The sequence below is a fragment of the Chelonoidis abingdonii genome, chromosome 10 (genome assembly GCF_003597395.2).
Source record: "Chelonoidis abingdonii isolate Lonesome George chromosome 10, CheloAbing_2.0, whole genome shotgun sequence".
In the NCBI taxonomy this organism is placed as follows: Eukaryota; Metazoa; Chordata; order Testudines; family Testudinidae; genus Chelonoidis; species Chelonoidis abingdonii.
This window is the reverse complement of record NC_133778.1, coordinates 4419464-4439960: the sequence shown is the minus strand read 5'-3', so window position 1 is coordinate 4439960 and position 20497 is coordinate 4419464. Positions and strand designations below refer to the sequence as shown.

The following is a 20497-nucleotide window of genomic DNA, read 5'->3' as shown; positions in this document are numbered from 1 at the left end:
TCCTGGTGCGCAAAGAGGATTGAGTATATTTGGACCATGCCTGACAGGTGTTCTGAGTAGTTATCTCCCAACATCCTCTGTGGTGAAGACTAAGGCGAAGAACCAAAGCCACAACAGATATGTTTTGTTGTCTTTATTAGAAAGAGACCTATACAGTATGGCAGTCCCTCTCTGCATTACTTTACATTTTTTTTTTAAAATCTCAGAATACTGTACAGCTGACACGAAATCTCAAGGTGGAGCATGGGTTGAAGGGAAACATAATACAAACTGGCATATTTAATCAAAACAAGATCATATGAAACAACAAGCAAAGTGAAATGTCTGTCAATTGTTTTAATTACAGTACAAACAATATAAATAAAGCATCATTGCGTCATTGTAAAACAAACTTGCTGAATGAGGTAATATAAAAAACAACAACAGAAGAGACTTTTTGTTTCTTTTAATAATTTCCACACTGCTTTGACATCATTTATACATGACTATTTACAGAAACCGAAACCACACACTATAAAGTCTGTTGTGTGCTAAGCATTTCCTGCCTCCGCCTAGGAAACATTTCTTGGGCATCACCATTCACCTGTTCCCTTCCCCCCTCCCCCAAACCCCACTTTAAGAAACATGTGAATGTGACAATGCAAGGAAACTAAAGGGTTTGATGGCTGAATGGGACAGAACGGTAAAACAGTGTAGAACTCTAAGGGCTGCATTCAGGCAGGTATAAAACACAAACGTTTAACCACCACAAACGGGTGACCAATGGGACTTCCAAAGGAAAGGAATCTTATAAGCCATGTTGTCCGGCTTGAGTGCCAAATTCTGATCTCAGTGGCAAAACTCCCCTTGACTTCAATGAGTCCAGAATTTAGCCCCTTGTGATTTCTAGCCTGATCCTGCAGCCTTTATTCAGGCTCAGATTCAGCGAAGTACCTAAGGTCGTGCTTAAATCACACTGGAGCCAATGGGAAGATCGTCACCGTAAAGGCTGCAGGATTGGACTCATGGCAAACATGAAACCTAGGAGAGACAAAGTGAGAAGTTACAAAGAGCTATCGAATCTTTTCTACACAGCATAACTCCCTAACAAGTGTTTAAAAAGACAATCAGTCCACATATTCTCTCTCCCTTTGTGCAGTCTGTACAAATGGTGTAACAATTCAAAACTATCTTGATGTTTTCTTTAGCCTAAAAAAAATAAAGTTGATTGGACCAATTTGTGTCCCTCATTCTGTGGCTCAGGAAGCCTTGTATTTCCACAGAGAGGGCTGTGCTTCAGAGGACAATCTGTGGATTGGCAAAATGATCCCAGGGGACGCAGTGCAGAGCTGCAGTGTGCATCTTGAATCCAATTCAAGCCTGGAATACATCAGTCATTTAAAAGAAGAATTAGCCTGTCCTATAAGATGTTCAAGTACAAGAAGGGGAAAAAAATTTTTTTAAAAAATTCCACTCCCACAGCTGTGTTTTCCAACATACCTCCCTTCACTGCAGAGAACTGGCATCTTTACCTTATCAGCTTTGAGCTCTCTAACATATTTCCCCTACCACGATTACAAACTGCAGTGGTCACCGAGAGCAACGGTGTGAATCATGATCTAATATTTGTGGACTGCCCACTATTATGCAGTGCCTTAACATACCCTAGAGTCCATGCTTACAATCTCTTCAGAAACTAATATACTGCCACAATTTAGCTAATGAACATGTGAAGGGAAGAGCAGGGAGCGGTCTAAGGGTCAACCTGGACAGTGCTCTTTTAAACATCTTCCTCAGAGTGGATTCCTGAACTATCCTATATATATACACACATTATATGGCAGTAAGATGTCAAATGGCATTTATTTAAAACAGCTGCAGAAGGTCAGACTGTCATTCTCAGAGTTCAATTCAGCCAGTCAGCTGAAGTTCTCTGCACTTTCCCCATAATTATATACATCAAAATAGGCTTCTGACTGGTGAGTCCGCTGTCCCTCTCAACTTCTGCATCCCTTTCCCACCCTAGCATTTTACTCATCTTCCATAGAATATAAACACACCACTATGGCTGCCTAGACCACAGTGGTTAACCCTGCCGGATGACTATGCCATTTTTAATCACGGTAGAGCTGGCATATCCCGTGACGAGTGGTGAGTTTGAGGTTTTTTGATAAAGACACTGCATGCGCCTTAATTTGAAGGAGTTTTCTGAATAAGCTGAATCGACGCTCGCAACCAGTTGCCTGCCTCACCATCATCTGAACTAAGAGTCCCATACATTCAGTGGGCACCCAGAAGGACCACTGTATGTCTCTTTCTGTATAATTATATCTACATACACAGTATCTACTATTGACTGGACAGCCACAGTTCTGTGCATCTATCTGTGCATGCCTCATTTATGCTTGCAAACACCTGCTTCATGCATGCACATATTCATGCATATAAATTAGGAGTGTGAAAATGTGCAGTTATGTACACCTAACTGAAAACATGGCACTCACTATAGATTTGCATATATGTAAATATATGTACACACACTATATATAAATTATATCGCATGTGTTATATATAGCATATATGTATATATTAACATATGCATATACAGGCTGCAAAATATTTGTATATCATACATTTAGTAGTATCCATCCATTGCCTTTATCTTGCAACTTTGCCAATTTCTCTTGCACTCTGCCCAGTAATAATCCAACTCTACTGGGTCTCATTCTAAGATGACAAATCGCTGAGCTGCTTGCCAAACACACTCCCCCCACAATGAACCTGCCACATATTTCCTCCCACCCTAATTGTGGAATTAGCTTTGAGAATTACACTGGCCTTATCTACAGGTTGGACAATAATTAAGTCCTCCACTAGTGGCAGGTTTAAGGTCCCATATCTTGTGGTCCATCAGGACTAGGAAAAGATTAAATGCTACTGGAAAGGAACAAGGACAGACCCAATTTTCTAAATCAGATAGCGTATCTGTTCACAGCTGTGACAAGACATGAGATTTCAGATTAAAGCTGCAATATTATGACAAAAAGTTTTAGATAATTTTTAAGAGGTTTCTAAAATGTATTCAATTTTCCCATCCTCCACCTTGACTTAGATAACTTAGCTTTAAAGGTGGAAAGATACAAGAAAAATTGTACCATTGACATTTGCAGAAACCGGAAACCGTTGATCAGTTTTTCTGTAAAATATGTGGCACACATAAGGTACCTGATGGTATAATCACTGCTGGTCAATGATATCATCATTCCAAACTCATGCCAATAAAAGCTTTATAACACCCGACACCACTTTCTCCCTCACATTTTAATCTAACATACAAACTACATTGAAAATGACTAGCTCTGGAGCTGTCAGAACTATGAGCAGTAGGCATTCAGTACAAACACCCACAGGTTGGCGGCCAAGAGAGGAGAGAGAAGACTAAAGTTTTGAGAGTCAGTGAATCTCACCTTTGTCATGTGGATGTGCCAGAAATGTTAGATGTAAATAAGAAAGCTAAACACGTTAAATATAAACATCTTTAAATGTTTTATCTTCCCATTAAACAAAAAAGTCTCTAAAATGCTCAGAGGACAAGTACAGGGAATGAATTCATCCATATATTGCTGTCACCTGAAATAAAACAACAAAAGCCATGATTTCCAAAAAAGGGACTAGTGATTTTGGGGTGCCAGTGTGAGGGCCTTATTTTCAGTAAGTGTTGAGCACCCAGCCCTCTGAAATTCTCAATTTAGGCACCCCAAATTACTAACTGCTGCTGAGAACTTTTATCTCCTCTGCTTAAAATATGTGACTTGGACTCAGTTAAATAAAGATTAGTTTCCATGAGATGGGAGCACCAAAGATTTAAAAAACACCCTGGTTCATGATAACAAACAGAACATGGTCATATAACAAATCTACATGCCTATGGCTTTTTATAATTTGCCTTGTAATCTATATCTTTTCCAGCTGGGAGATCCCTTCAAACTATAACTAATTAACCACTCTTCTTTCTGTAGTTCAATATGCAACATGATCTGAAAAACACAACTTCAGACTTGAGATTTATTTTATTCTTTCATCAAAAAGAATTGCGACCAGGAGTGCTTTTATAGTGGAGTAAACAGATAAAATGCCAAAGATTGCCTTTCTAAATGACAAATCTACAAAAATGGAATAAGAGACGTTAAAATAAATCCGGGGTCCGAGACTAATGAAGCAAAGGTCAGAGATCCCACACACTAATGACGATAATAGCCCACTGTGGGAAAATAAAGGTGCTTTAATATAAAACGCTAACAAGGGAATTATCAGCATTTTCCCAAGGAAGGGCTAAACTGCTCAAAATTTGGTCCCCTACATTTGCATTCTCAAAGTAGAGTAGTGATAGCTTGAATGAACACATGTTCCCTGTTGGGGTGCAAACACAGCTCCCCGAAGCAGTAGTGAAAGAATCCACTTATTTAGAAATCTTTTCTGAAATCTGTGCTTGTCTTAGCTACTGCTACATTATTAAACCTACATATTACTTCATCTTTCCTGATCATCGTACAAATATAAAAGATGAAAATAGCAACCAATCAGACCCTCAGTGCAGGCCCCATGAGTAGTGCTAGATACAGTTTTTAGGGGAGTGTATTTAACATTATATATTCACAATCTTTCTCCGACCTATTTCCTATTTTACCCAACATCCTCTTCCTATGAGCAAATCTCATATCAAGTGAAGGGGAAGCTCTTTGTTCCCTACAAAGTATAATTGAAGGAGGTGGGGGAAAGAGACAGTAAAATAAACAGTATTAATGTTTACACAGCAGTTACACACTGTACCTAGGTAGCAATGCCTAAAAATCTTCTCCCTTTCCCAATGAATAAACAGCTTCTTAAATAGCATGTGAACCAGAATGCACCAACATTTTCAAGATACATTCTTCTGCCCCCATTCAGTAATAAAATTGAAATCTATTAAACAGAGAGGAGCTCTGACCAAACCCCCTGATCTGGAAAATCCTAAACTTTCCAGAAGTTTGGATCTGGCCCGTATGTCTACAAGATGAAACGCAGCCTTCCAAACTCTGGGAACATCAAGAGCCAGGTGTTGCACATCAGGGTCATCTCTATGGTTCAACAGCAATTGGATTAAAATACATAGAATGGAAATGCCAATGCTAATAGCAAAGATGGCTTTGATTTTAGTGTCTTATTACTTGTGGATAAACTGCAGAGGAGATAGGGAAGAAGATAGCGGGAGCAGGAAAAGGGTTGAATGGGTGACATTGTTTTTAAGTTGCTCCTAACATGCTCAAAGGGCGTAAACATTCTAGTAAGTGGGTTCCAGAATCGCAGGAGGGGCTAGAAGCAGAAGTGAGGAACTGAAGCGGACAGGTTAAAAGAGAAGAATCAGCGTAAAAAATGACTGTGGAGTCTAGAAGTCTTACTGTTTCCTTTGTGTTTCAATTGCCTGGTGGGGTCAGGAGCAGCCTCTGCAAAATGCTACCACATCACCTATAAGCGCTTAGTGTCAAAAATGTCAGCGTCTAATGCCAATCAAAGTCAGACTAGCTCTGCTGGATCTCTGGGAGATATTTATTAAGCATGGACTCTGGGCACCTTGTACCCTAGTGTCTGAAGGAGATAAAATGGGGTCTATCTTACAAAGGAAAACATGAGACTTTTCTTAGTTTGAAGCTTAGGAGACAGCCTGGAACACAAGGCGAGAAGATTTTTGTTGTTTCTTTAAGTACGGTACATATTATACTGCACAAGACAGAGAACCAGCAACAAGCAGGGGATGGTATTCACACTGGTCTGATCTTGTCACATTGCTTCTCACGGTGTGAGTCCTAAAGACCAAAGACCCAAGCAGTGCCTTACCCCTTTCCAGCCATTTCTGACCAACCTTCCTTGAATAAGTACCTGCGGCCTCAAACTTCCTGGGAGACAAGTGGACCTGAATCTGCTCAGATACGGTAACTTGTGCCTCATTAACCCCTCTGCTACTCCTCCCATCTCAATGGGAGGTGAGGGGGTAATTCGTTACAGGTATGAATATTAGATAGCACAAAAATGTAGGTTTGTCAGGGCCTAAGCCACATCTATCAAAGCAATGAAAAGCCTTCCACATCTAGTGCGCATTACATTGTCCCCAGGGACAATGTCTAGGTGGCCTTCCCAGTCTTTCAAAGAGAATGCCACCAAGTGGATGGGCTGTATATTTTCCCTGCAGACATCCCTTGACTTTTGGGATATGCCAATAGAAAGAGGTAAGCTATCTCAGTCTACAAAAGCACTGGTCTACACTGCTATTATCATCCCTTACTAATATGTCTAAGAAAAATGTGTGCTAATTTAAACACAACCGTGTTACTGCTTTATCTAAAGTAGTGTGTTAATATTCTGTTTGTCTGGATAAACCATCCTTCCTATGATACAGTAGAGTTTCCTTTTCTAAAGATTCCTTTGCTACAATTTCTGAATGTCCTCCTTTACCACAGAAGGATATGATGGACCTCTACAGTGTCAGAAACTTGCTACAATTTAGCCTGGTTCCCCTTATTTCTTAGTGCGTTGGTATGTTTAATGCTAGGAAGACTGGTTTAAAGAGATCATTGAAAGGTGAATGGAAAAGCATTTTAAACTTGACAGAATACCAGCTTTGAAAAAGCATGTGTTATAGGCTTAAAAATGGCAACTTGTTTTAAAACTAAGTATTTTAAATGGCAGGGGGCTGGTTAGCACTTCTGGAAATCAGACTCTCAATTCCTACTTCACCGGTGTGCCAAGAGACTGGAGAGCAGGTTACTGTGTCCCCTGCTACAGACAGTAAGATCGCCAACACCCAGCAGCAGAATGCTGAGTGTGCAGTTTCATGTTCAATTGTAGATGTTAGTGAAGTCATCCAAGGCTGGAGGAAGATACCTGTCAATATCTAAGACCAGACAGCAGCGTGAGTAAAGATGGTGCCGTTATGCAAACTATCTTAAAAAAAAACCCCACCAAAAAATAGCTTTATCATTTTGAATGCACATGTGCACCTATGATGCTGCTGACTTAAGGTGGTAAAATGAACGTTAAAAGCTTTTTCCATTCCCGTTTACGTGTCCCTATTGCAACAAATCATAAAGGTCCAGGAAAGCCCATTGATGTCCACCTGCTTGAGCCCTTGGGGTTTCTCTCACCTGATCATTTGGGGACTATGGCTTTTGGGCCAAACCTGCCTCTTTTGGACACCCATGGGATATTACATTCCCCCCTGCAATTTTGTCCACATAAATGTTATTATTTTCTCTTCCCATTCTGATCTGAACAGACATACAGAGCCCCAAGAAGTACAGAAACTCGTGAAATACATGAAGATCAGTTAGATTAGCAAATGAGTGTGCTGTGGTGCACCTCATCAACTTCATACACTTGTTCCTCTGCCACATGAGTCAGATCAGATTTCAACTTTCCCTGAAAAACACCCTTCTCCCACCTTCATTTTACCATATGCCACTTATAAATCACTTCTCTTTTTGCCATCTATTTCTCTGTACCACAAGTTCAGTTTTTAGAAAATTTCAGAAACCAGCATCAGTCTAGAGTTACCAAAATATTGAATCAAGTATTAAAACTGGTAGATGGATGAACTGTCCAAACCCCTTCCACATAGCAGTCAAGTTGTGAGTCAAAGGAGCCAGGACATGCCCACCTCAGAGAACGGCATTAAGTTTAGCTATTAGACAAATCTGATCTCCCCTCCCGCCCTCAGGTTTTATCTCGGTCTGTGAAAGCATCTAGCTTCTAATGTAAAATATGTTTACGCTTCTGAGATACATCCTCCTTTTCTTCCTAACAGATACTGTACACCTTTTTTTTGCAAGCCAAATATGCCATCATCTCATTCCGATATGTTCTTCAAAGGTTTGCATCAAACAAATGGAAATACAGTTCATTGCTGGGAATATTTTCAATGTGCAATTATTTGTAAACCTCAGATCCTAAGTACTTGCACATTATTTAGCTCACATCCATTATAGTTTATAAATTAACAGAGGTGTCATTTGTCTGTACAAAAATCAATGCATATTTATGAACTTGTTTATTCCAATAGATTTACATACACATAATCTAAAGACACAATACAAAATCTGTATAATTTAGGCAATGCATCACAAGAGTGACCAAAAAAACTCAACACACTTACTTGGCAAAATGACACAACGTATTTCTTGTGACTGAAAAAAATAGTAGCCTTTAATGCATTTATTTATTTTACTAAATGTACTAGAAATGTTTTTCCTTAGCAGTATTCATTATTTCTTTTTGTGTTTCATAGTTATTTTTATTTATTTTTTCCATTTTGTTTTTACACCAAGGAGACTGCAGTCAAATAACACTCAGCAACCGATTTCCTCTCTTTGGACTGAAAAATTAAACAGATACTAAATTATGACAGTGAATTTAGAAAGGAGGGCTCCAAGGGCTTGAAAGAACATGTCTGAGATAATATGATGCTTCTAAGAATATTGCAATCACATCCAAGCAATCACCGAAGCGTGCCATGTAACTACCTCCTCAGCTAATATGCTTTTTTCTCCGTGATGACTAATCATGTTCTATTAAACAGCAGTAATGCTGGAAGAACTCAACTATACAAGTGTAATGAAGCCGGTATTCTCCCTGGACAGATTAGCTACAACTGATTTGACACATACCATCATAGGAGCTTCAAACCTGACAAACTCTGTGCTTGCTTCTGATTTATGCCGTCAAGCTCTTCGGAGAAGAGAATGAAATCCAAGTGTTCCGTTTTGTAGAGGTGAAATGTACTGATGTGCTTAACTGTCAGTTAAGGAAAGTTCCCATTTCTTCTTTCATCTCCTCTTCCTCCTCCTTTCTTCTCCCTCCACCCCCTTCTTCAACACTTGTAGAGCCTCTGCCTGAAGACTACTAGTAAAATGGTCCCATGTCATGTGCTATAATTAGAGACCTCACAACCACTCTCTCTCACAACCCCTCCCTTTTCCTTATTCAAGACCTTTTATTAAAATAAAGAGTTTCTGCAGCCCTCTTTTCTCCTCTGGTCTCTTCACACTGTCCAGATGTGATTTTTCTGGAGAGGACAGAGACTGAGGGGAAAAGGGAGATATAAGACTCACAGGTCAGAGTTGGGAAGAAAATGGAGCAATATGAGGCTGTGGATGTTACTCAGGTCAGTGAAGAAATGAGTAAGTTCCTTAGATGATGGTGGGCATTCTTCCACTGCTGTTGTTCCTGTTATTGTTCTTTCTGGACAAATTGGGAGTAGCCATCAGGACAAAGCGCTCATCAGGGCAGCCATACTGCAGAAGAACATCAATGCATTCCTGACCTGTGGCTTGCCTGGCATAGGCTAAAGCCGTGTTCCCATGGGCATCACGGGCCATAACATCCACGCCATACTGTGGAAAAAACAGATGCCATTTGAGACCCTGCTTCTAACAAAACGTTAAAATGGAGTGAAAGAAAACAGTACAACTACAGCTGAGTTTAAGGGGAGAGGTGCGACAGACAGAGAGAAATACTCAAAGATAAACGCCCCTTATTTTAAGGGTTTGTAAATCTGAACATGACAAACATGCTTCATGCACATACAGCTTTCTACTGGAAGATCCTCACCTGCTGCCGGTCACGGAAATAATCTCTCACCATTGCATTTTATGTGGATTTCCCAGTGTGTGCGCACCTATCCCTCTCCCATACCTCACCCCAGTTTTTACCACATTTAAACAGATGTGGTGAAAGACACATTTTGCAAGTGGTCTTCAAGAAGGTTTAAGTGCCATCATTTGAAAGGAACAGAAACATTTAGACTAAGGAAAAGAGGGAGATACTTTGAGCATCCCACTGGAGTATGCTCATGGCAATATTTTGAAAGGCCATATTGAAATAAAGGTTTGCTAGACAATAGAGAGGAGCAAAACGTAACCCCACACTGCATACCCAACACCACAAGGCAGGTACTCACCCAAATTAAGAGCTGAACTAACACTACATTTCCTTTCCTACATGCCAAGTGAAGGGCTGTGCGCCCATCCCCATCTCCACAGGTCTCATTCACTTCTTCCCGGGTTCCATGGGCCAGGAGCAGGATGACAGTCCGCAAGTCCTCATCAGCTGTCGCTTGTAGCAGATGCTGGCCTAAAGAAAGTTCCAAGCACTGCAGCGGGGCAAGGAAGAGCTTCTGTTCATATTTAGCACGTATCCAGCGCTCTTTTTCTTCCCTAGAGAAGCAAAAAGAAACACGCCATTCAAAAACTGGTTCCATTGCCTGTGTGCGATATATATTCACCTTTGGAGACAAACAATCCAAAAATACGCTGTCATACCGAGGCTAATTAGCAAGAAAACATTTTCTTCTTGTAAATGTCAGCAAAAAAGCTTCTCTCAGAAACATTTCCTTTACATCATATACTTGTGATAAAGTTTATGACACCTAAACATTTCTCACCTGGTTGTACCTGGCCAGAGAGCTACATTATGTATTGAGTTCATGTACCAGCCTTTCACCTCCACGAACTGAGACTCAAGCATGCCTTGGATCACAAGTGGAACAAGTTTGGTGCATGCAGTTTGGCATAGGTCAGCAAAACTGGCCACCTCTACTCAAGAGAGGCCTAAGACTGGAGCAGCCAAGCAGAGCTCCAGGTCAGGACTGATACGTGCTGGTAAAGCTACACAGGGGAAGTGTGCACAGAATTTGCCTGCATTGGGCCTAGACGTAGCCACTGGCAGCACTAAATTCCCCCAAGTTCAATCCCCTTAAAAACAACTGACTCCTGCTTGCATCTAAAGAAAGAAAAGGGAAAATCAATGAAAGATACTGCCTTGCTTTTTCAGGCTGTAGGATTTGGCCACTGAACAACAACATCCCAATTTGTTTCAGAACAGGACAGAGGTTCAAGAGGTTTTTTTTTTTTTAAGGAAAATCTCATGACTTTGAAGCATCACTTCCTCTCACTGTACCAAGTAAGCACCAAAAGCTTTCTAGATACAGTTGTATTGTAGGATAATGCCATATTTTACAAGTAACTTCAACTTCTATTAAAATCTTTTCAGAACACCCCGATGTGCTTTGGGGGATCTGGTCATAGGCAAATTCCCATTTATAGGTGCCCTTTGGCTAATACTTCAGGTATCTACATAGTAATCTGTCTGCCCTGTGAAAACCACATACAGCGCATAGCAGGAAAACTACTTAGTGGTGACATTTTTTTTCCTCTCAAGTACAGAAAGAAAAGCTCTGTTTATACCTTTCAGCCGTGTTTACACTACTCCCAGTAATCTAGTGTCAGGTTAGCCCTAATCTGTTTTTAAATACTTATGTAAACAGATAGTTCCAACAGCAAATCTGGATTAGTTTTGCATCACTTCCTGGTACATGTGGAGTGACCTTACATTGACCCCTCTGGATGCTTTCATGCAAAGCTTTCCAAAGCATGCACTTTTCTACACAAATGACAATTCAGCCTATAACTATGCAATACACAGTCATTTTTCCCCATAAAGAAAACATTTTTCAATTTATTCCAAAAATTATGGCTTGGACAATCCTTCAAATGGCCACCACACTCTGAATAATATTGAAAGCATCTTGGGGGCTGAAAAATATCCTGTGATGCTGATGCTTAAAAGTACATTCCATTTTAAAATATTCACTATAAGAAAATTTTTTTGAATAATGTTAAAATTGTGACACAAACATACATTGACAGGGAAGGTTAATACTCCATTTATCTTGTGCTGTTGTGTACAAATAAAATCAAACCCAACAAGTACCAATGCTGTGAGAGGGATGGAATAGCATAGCTCCAGCTGCCTAAAATGTCATTAATGTTGTGGAGTTGTGTCACATGATGCCATTTCGGTATTCTATGCACTCTTAAAAAATAACCACAGATGTCTGTAAAACTATTATTTATCCAGGTCTTTTACATATCCAAGTCAATGGAGTAAGCAGGTACAGTTCTTGGAAAGCCTCATCTAAAATGTTTTAATATTTGTTAAAAATACAAGTGCGTATAATATACCAAGTATTTTATAAATATATAATTCACCTTTACAAAATGGGAAGGACTCCCAGATTAAGTCCATTTCACAGCATTATTTTGGGACCACTACCTAGGTCAGGGGACAGTCAATTTATCTCTCTTAAAATCATACATCCAATTTTTTTCAAAAGCTGCTTCTACCCATATGCTCCATAACAAAACTTTTAAATCTTAAATTTAAGGACTGAAAGGGCACTGGGGACCGTCAGCAACAGCAACCTGTAGTTGTTTCTGCAATAGGTGGTAACGGTTCTAATCCCAGCTGTGGCATCAGTTGTGGGAACCATGACTTGAACAGAAGTTGCTTGCTGTTCAGAGAAAGAAGCTGTTTCAAAGAAGCCTTTTATTCTACTCAAAATCCAGCTATGAGAAAAAGGAGTTTTGTTTTGTTTTTATTAAAGATGCGCATAACTTCAGTAAGGGCCATGAGAGCCGATACCTCAGTGTGTACGGAACCAGCAACTAAACGTGCCAGGACCAGCTGCAAGTTTTCAGAGCCTTACTCCACCAAAGTTTTACAAAATTCATGAGAAAGGATTTTATGTTTACACTATTTTTTAACATTTGTCTATTTTTCCTCCACAGCATTTACATACGCTCCAAAAGCCGTTTTTACAGAGAAACATTAACTCTTCTAAAAATGTGTATTTTATGCAAAGGGGAAAAAAAGCTGCTTGAGAGTGATGCAAAGGCTTATCAGACAAAGAGATGGTGTCATTTTAGGACTGCCTGGGGGAATCAGGAATAAGCCATTAAGCTCCAAACTGGGACCACATTATCATCCTGTTTCAAAAAGGGTAAGGAGGACAGACCACAAACTTGTTAGGTTATTATGGGTAATCCATTAATAGGGTCTGTCTATGGGGATGGGAACAGAGCATCCACCCTCGCTCTCCTGTTGGCTTAGGGGGGAAGGCATAGTGCAGGATGCAACGGGTCCCCTTCAAAGATTTCTACTGCTACATAACCTGGTGACACAAACCATTGTCTCACTCTCTGACTCTTACTGTATGCTGTGATCAGAATTCTGTACAACCGTAGTAAATTTGTTGCAGAGCTGGGCAATGGCTAGAGTTACTGGTAATCCAAGATATTCAGGAAATGGGAGAGAGGCAAGAACAGGGTTCTGCATTCTATCTTAGACTCTGTCACTATGTCATGTCTTTGGCTTGCTGTGTGACCTTGAGCGGGTTCCTTAATTTTACTCTACTTCAATCTCTTCATGTGTAACATGGGCATTATACTCACCTACCTCCTATGGGTACTGAGTCTCTGAATTAATTAGGGCCAGATTCTGCCACCCTTGCTCACACTGAGTAAAGCCTTGCTCTATAAGTAGTCCCACTGAAATTAGTGGGACTATTTGTGGAGTAAGATACAATTCAGGGTGCGTAAGCGTTGCAGAATCTTGTCCTTTCCGTCTGTAAAGCACCTTGAGATCCTCAGATGGAAGATACTTCAATGTCAATAATTGTTTCTAGTTTGCAAGACTATTTAAAAACAATTCTAGACACAGTAGTCATTGGGGAATATACTGGATAGCAAATGTCAGCCTGCTATATATCTAGACAGACAACAGCTATTTAAGTACATTCCTGATGAACAACACAAACTTTCATCTGAATACCACATGATGTTAATGACTGGCCTGGTTAACGATTCCCAAAATTCCACTTGAGGGTTCTAGCAGAAAGCCGTGCGAGGAACAATCACTGCAAACACAAATAAAAAGGCTTTAAATGTTTAGCACACCCTGGGGCAGCTCCTTTCTGACCTCTGATGGCAAGTGAGGTTCCAAACACAACCAATGGGCAAAATGGGGCACAAGTGAGACATTCTATTTGGGTATTCCTATAGCAAACTATCTTTATTGGCTGATCGTAGTCTGGAGCTGGCAGTATGTTCCCCAAACTCCCCTGGGTCGGTACGTTCAAACTTCGGAATTATTACTCTTTTGAGTAAAAATCCAGAAAGCCTCACAGACATCCTTTCCTGCTGTATTTCCCCTAATACAAGCTCTCTCACCTTTGGTGTGAGTGATTTAATTTAAAATGGAAAGTTCTCAGGATTTTCTTGGAAGACTATTTTGACTCCACTGTACCTGCTCACCCTAGGAATTATGACACTAAGACATAAATACTGTAACTGTTTCTCTGATGTCACAATTTCATTTCTGGGATCCACAGCTTGTCCTGGTTGAGCGTTCATTTTCCCAAAGGAAGGCCAGTCCAAGAGCAGAGTTGTCAGCAGTAGATCACTTAACCTCATTCCAATCCCCTGGAGGACCACTGTTCACATCCCCTGTTAGCTAATGAGCTAAAAAATGAATGATTGGAACGGTCAGCAATAAGCAGAAAGAGGAGGCACAGTAGTTCATTTCAGCCTGTGCTGATATACCTTTAAATAAATCAACGGCATAAGAGTGAGAGGAAATGAGAGAAAGAGCAACTAATCAGGAGAAAGACACTGAACCAATTCCTAAAAATAAATGTGCAACTGAATATCTGCTAGTAAATATTTTTCTTCTTTTCACGTGTAACGCTGTTAATCCCTTTTCTGGGTAACCTCGGCTGTGCTAGGGACCCCAGATGTAGCCCTAGCACGCCAAATCCTAATCTTAAACAAAATTAGCTTGCTTGTTTACTGTAACTTCCAACATTCATTAACATAATTTTCTCTGGATCAGAGAGCAGGCCAAGGCCAGCTCCTGGGAGATGTTACAACATGATGTGTCTGGATCTTCTCTAGCTTGCCTGACCCAGGAGAATGCATGTGCCACCTCTCCCAGTAGGCAGTGATTGAAAAGGACACAGCCTTTCTTCAATGACCTTCAAAATACAGCTTACTTGCACTGTACTTTTTTTTAAAAACGTGCACAGGGTGGATTAATAATCATCTACAAATTAATGGATATACAAACAAGCAGAAGTACAGTAAATTAAATAAGGTGGCGTTTATTCAGGTGAATACCAATCCATTTGAACTTAGTTTACTAATATAAACTTAAAGCCTTGTTGTCTATATAAAGGTCTGTTACAACTGAATAATCATCATCATGTTGTTCCTCTGTGTCAAGGAAGTGATGATCCACTAAGCCTTGACCAAAAAGCACCATCAATTTCCTTACTTTAGTGTGTCTCCATCATCATTGAACTCTAATCCACTTTAGTGTGAATAATGAAAACGGTGCCATGTTTCTGATACCGCAGATGAGCCAAAGTTTTTGAGAAATGGAACAAAACTCAACCCTTTGTTTATTCTGATCTAATTAGGTGCTTGCTCCTCAAGATAATGTCCAATTATTTAAACTACTCTGCCAGCCACATCAGATCACTATTATGGAAACATAAATACCAGGGATTGTAAGGGAGGGGGACAGAGTAGGTAGGATGAGAGGGCAGAAACAGCAAAATTGGTTTAGACACAATTATTTTGCTTCATGAACTTGATTGTGTTGTGTACTTGCATGCTGGAGCATAAAATACTCATTTAAGAGTCCAGACTCACTTCTACTGCATCATTTGGCTCTCTTTTTTCTATCAGGAATGCCAATTTATATACCTGACACAGATCCAGGTAAAAGCTTAATATTGCTGGCATCATTCCTATTCGCCCTCCATACATTCACTTCTACGTCCAACCTCATTTCCCGTCCTCAAACGTACTAAGTAGAGAAATCCGAAAACAAGATAACGAAATAACATGCACTTTGGAAGCAGAAATAGCGTTAGTATGGGAATTTACAATTCGTTGTTTAGTCAATACAGTATATGAGAGAAAAGCCTGGAGAACTTGTCATGAGAATTCACCAGCCCAGGCATAAAATCTACGAGCTCCATCTTATTAAACTGATAAGAAAAAAAAATTATATTCTAGTCACCCATTATCTAAAATTATTCACCCCAAGTAAGTAGGTGAATGGAATGTTGCAAAGTTATATTAGAAATGCTACAAAAAGTGGGAGGTGGTTTATTGCATCAGGAAATCACTATTACGCCTAATTCAGGTACCAGCCAAAATACAGAGCGAGTCTGCAGAGTCAGCGCTTTAAAATGTATTTTTATCTCCCAATCTACATCCCCCAACCTTACAAAAATACGTAAACAATACACTTCCACTGTCACAGATAATGCTCTATCTGAGACAGTCTCTCGGATGGCACTATCTTTTATATATTTGATAACTCAAACCTTAGCACCTGTCTGTCCCATTTATGGCTGCATATTTAAGGCAACAAGTTTACTAATGTTTAACTTCTTGTAACCTGGCTATCTCAGTATGAGTCATCTAGCCTTGCCAGCCTGTCAGAAGTTGACAAGGATAATGCATCGGTTCCAAGAAAGTGAAGTAAACCCCCCACCCCTTCAACACCCCCTAAAACTGGCTTTAAATGCGTCTCCTGGAATATCCCAGGATGTGTAATTAACTTAGTGATTCAGTATGTAGGGAATATGCATCATACAAGCAAAGCTGCAACCTCATCATAAACTATCTTGGCATTAGATCATGCTGCACATTTTCTTTACAGAAAGCTGTTCAAGACATTACGTTTCAGTATTCGATAAATTATCACGTGGTTTGATTGGAATTTGCAATGCAGTGTTTTGGTAGGGAAGAGCAACGGAGCATACACATTTGGTTGAAAGGGTGAGGAGGCAGGAGGCAGTTACAATTTTTTAAAAATTTTGACTGGGGGGGGGGGGGGAGAAAGAGATGGTAAGAAGAATGGGCTAGCAGCAAGGAATTTCCAAAGTGTCTTCCTGCCTCTAGCAAAGCAGGAACTGGGAGGAGAGGCATGGAAGAGGAGCTAGGAACAATATGCTGAGAAAACAGAGGGGGCTTCCTCTCTCTGCAGGAGAAGACCCCACTCTATTGCAAAGTAAGTGCTTAGCAGTTGACTGCTTCCTCACATGCATGCCTTCTCTCCTAGACTGCGTTGCTAAGGGGGAAGGAGCACAGGCCTGCTAGGGATGCAGGCCCCTGGCTAACAAGGGGGCCGCAGACAGCAAACAAAGACCGATGGATATTTATTCCTTAATTACCAAAAGCCTTTAAGAAACTGGCCACTGTAAATCCCACATGCTGAGAAAGGGAAGCAAAGGACAAGGAATTATGTGCACTAGGGCACAGAGGAAATAAATATTCCTGTGGCTCTTGATCAATATTATGAGCGTTTTGCCAAGCTGCAGGGTGTTTTATGAACTTTAAGGACAGAGAAGGATAATTAAATAAATTAAGTCAACCTATTAAGCTTATTACTCCTTACAAGTTACAGTTATATACACCAGGCAGATGAAATAGGGCCATGTAGAAAAGCTGTGGACAGGACAACATCCAAATGTACTGCGGCAGTAAGCAGACAAGCAGGGCCTACAACACTTTACCAGTGAGCTCAGGGCCAGTCAATGCAGGGAATCTTGTTGAGAAATGCTTTTATTCTCTGTTGTGGGCAGAGAAGCTGTCTGGATGAGGATGGTGTTCAATCTATTTCCAGTTTACTAGACAAGAGAGGTGTAATATTCATAATGCAGTGTTACAGAGCTACTCCAAATTCAAGTTTATTCTCATTTCATAATGAATATGAACACAGGTCCAATTTCTCATTAACAACAGGCCAATTTTTCACATGGAAATACTCCCTGCTCCCCCCAACTTTATTTATTTATTTATTTATTTTTAAACAAAGGGGGCTTCACACCAAAAGGATGCAAAAGACACATTTTCTAATGTTTTGGAAGTTTCACCTGATATTTAACAAAACAAAAAATCATTCATGAGAGATTCAGTAGCCCACAAATCAAAAAGTTTTTCTATCAGTAACTCCACAACTATACTAAGTACTTCAGTCACACCCTTGAAAACTTGTGTTACAAATTTCAGGAGCTCCTAATAGAAGCGATTTCTTATATAAGCATTCTGACTTGAATCATTGTCGCTTTAATCACCTATTGAAAGCTACCTATCATTTAATAATCATCCTTTGGATTTTCTGAAGACACCAGCCCCACATATCTACTTCGTTTCTGACACTCCGCCACTACCCAGATCTTTCAAATAGCTGCATTTCATGTGTTTTCAAGCTCTGTTTTTCAATGATGCCATGAAATAACCTGAGCTTCCCTCAGGTGCTAGACAACCACTGGAGTTACTACTGTATAAAACATTAATTACCAGCCTGGCCAGGACATCAAGGCTTACTGACATGAAGTGAACTGGATAAATATACTGTAATTGTGGACTCTGCTACACTATATAAATCAGCAGTAAATGTAGTGTTTTCATTGCCGCACACACCACTAAACCTAATAATTTTTAAGGCACATTTGATAAAATATATCACAGCTGAGGATTACTCTGAATGTGATTAAATAAAAGTCAGACAACATAGTATAGGGAACACAGCAGATACTAAGGAAAGCATTCTTAAGTTATCAAAGACAAATGACAAGGTTGTAAGTGTGACAACTATAAACCCTATAAATACGTTAAGTCTTTTCCTGTTTCAAATCTAACCATATTTTCTGTCAGACATGCACTTCATGAGGCCTTCCAGAGCTTGTATCTTCTCATCGAAGCCAAAACAATTAGTAATTTTTAGACAGTACCTGTATTACCAACAGCTGCAAAGAAAGGAAAAATAATACAGTGAATCGTAACACTTTTCAATGCACAGCTTGGAAGAATCTGTAATAAAATTAAATTAAACATGGGGGAGGGAAGAGGAGGGATGAGTGGCTTGTGGGCCACGGAATCATTCAAACCCAGACCACAACAGAAGTGAATAAAAGTTATCCTCCAATAGCGGTTTGAAGGTGCACAGAAATTGAGAAGAGTTGGTGCCACCAGAGCAGTTCCTAACAGAGAGATGTCCCCACCTACCACACATTCCTGAGTGCCCCTCCCTCCCTATTTGTTTTTCTTGCAGGCAGTGTCATCACTAGGAGGCAATGGAAGTATACAAGAAACACAGAGTACATTATTTCTTCTCTCATAGAGATGACCCCAGCTAAGAACCAGGCTGAGGCAGGCTGTCAGAGCAGCATGGGGAAATTTACATTGAAACTATGTAGCAGCCCCTATAGATAGAGCCGGCCAACCTGGCAACTTTTAAACATACTAAAAATTACTTAAGAAGAAGAAAGTCACCAAAGTTATTTCACAGCAGATACACCAACAAATTATAAACCCTTGAGTACATTCTTGGTGATTCCTTAGACTTTAGTCCATCCCGTGCTCTGCTGCACACTGGGCTACTCACATTTGCCATCCTTGTCTGTCAACTGTCCTTCTCTCCATATCGTCCCATTTCATGTTGAGGTTCTTGATGTTGTTCAGAACTGTTTGTTTCCACGTTATTCATGGTCTTCCCCTCTTTCTTCTTGTGCTTTCTGGCTTGATCGGGGAAGTAAGGGTGAACGGCAACCTGGGCAGCAGTGATCATGACATGGTAGAGTTCAGAACCCTGGTCAAAGGAAGGAAGGAGAGAAGCAGAACGCAAACCCTGGATTTCAGAAAAGCGGATTTTAGCTCCCTTAGAGAAATGATGGGCAGGATTCCTGGGAAGCGAACGAAGGGGATGGGTGTCGCAGGAGAGCTGGCATTTTTAAAAGAAACCAAATGCTAAGAGCAGCAGGAATACATACCGAGTGCAGAAGAACAAAGCAAAGCGTAGAAAGTGGCCCAGCATGGCTTTAACCAGGGAACTCAGTGTGAGCTGAAGCAAAAGAGGAAGCTACAAAAAAATGGAAGCTTGGAAGATGACTGGGGAGGCAATATAAGATTAATTGCTCGAGGGCTGCAGGATAGAATCAGAAAGGCCAAAGGCAATTTGATTGAAACTAGCAAGGGAATGTGAACGATAATAGGAAGGGGTTTTACAAGTATGTAAGCATACAAGAAGAGGACTAGGGATGGTGTAGTCCTTACTCAATGAGGCAGGTATCCTAGTGGTGGAAGATATGGAAAAGGCTGAAGTACTCAATCCTTCTTCACTTCAGTCTTTACGGGCAGGATCGACTCACCAGACTAACTACACGGGGAACGCAGAGAGGAGAGGAAGGAGAGCGGCCCACTGTGATAGAGGATCAAGGTTAGGGACTACTTACAAGACGTTAAATCGTGCACAAAGTCTATGTGGACCGGACGAAACTGCATCGAGGGTGCTGAGGGAGTTAGCTGATGTGAATTGCAGAGCCTTTGACGAGCATTATCTTTGAAAAAATCATGGCGAACAGGAGAGGTCCCAGAGGACTGGAAGAAAGCAATATAGTACCGTATCTTTAAGAAAGGGAAAAAAGGAAGATCCAGGAACTACAAGACCAAGTACAGTTCCTCACCTCAAAATCCCTGAAAAATCATGGAGCAGTGCTGAAGGAATCCATCCTGAAACAACTTAGAGGAAAACAAGGTGATCAGAAGCAGTCAGCAATGTTTATCACCAAGGGTAA

The 20497-nt window shown here is 40.4% G+C and overlaps 1 protein-coding gene across 8 annotated transcripts in view; it reads right to left on the bottom strand.

Moving 5' to 3' along the window:
• Positions 1-7627: 7627 nt before the first annotated feature.
• AGAP1 (ArfGAP with GTPase domain, ankyrin repeat and PH domain 1) overlaps positions 7628-20497 on the bottom strand; it is a 651846-nt gene continuing 638976 nt past the window's right edge. For all 8 annotated transcript variants that reach the window (XM_075069872.1, XM_075069873.1, XM_075069875.1 and 5 more), the window contains 2 exons: positions 9968-10223; positions 7628-9401 (listed from right to left, as the gene is read on the bottom strand). In XM_075069872.1, coding sequence (XP_074925973.1) covers positions 9198-9401; positions 9968-10223 — 460 coding nt within the window. In that variant the 3' untranslated portion in view covers positions 7628-9197. The remainder of the gene's footprint in view (positions 9402-9967; positions 10224-20497) is intronic.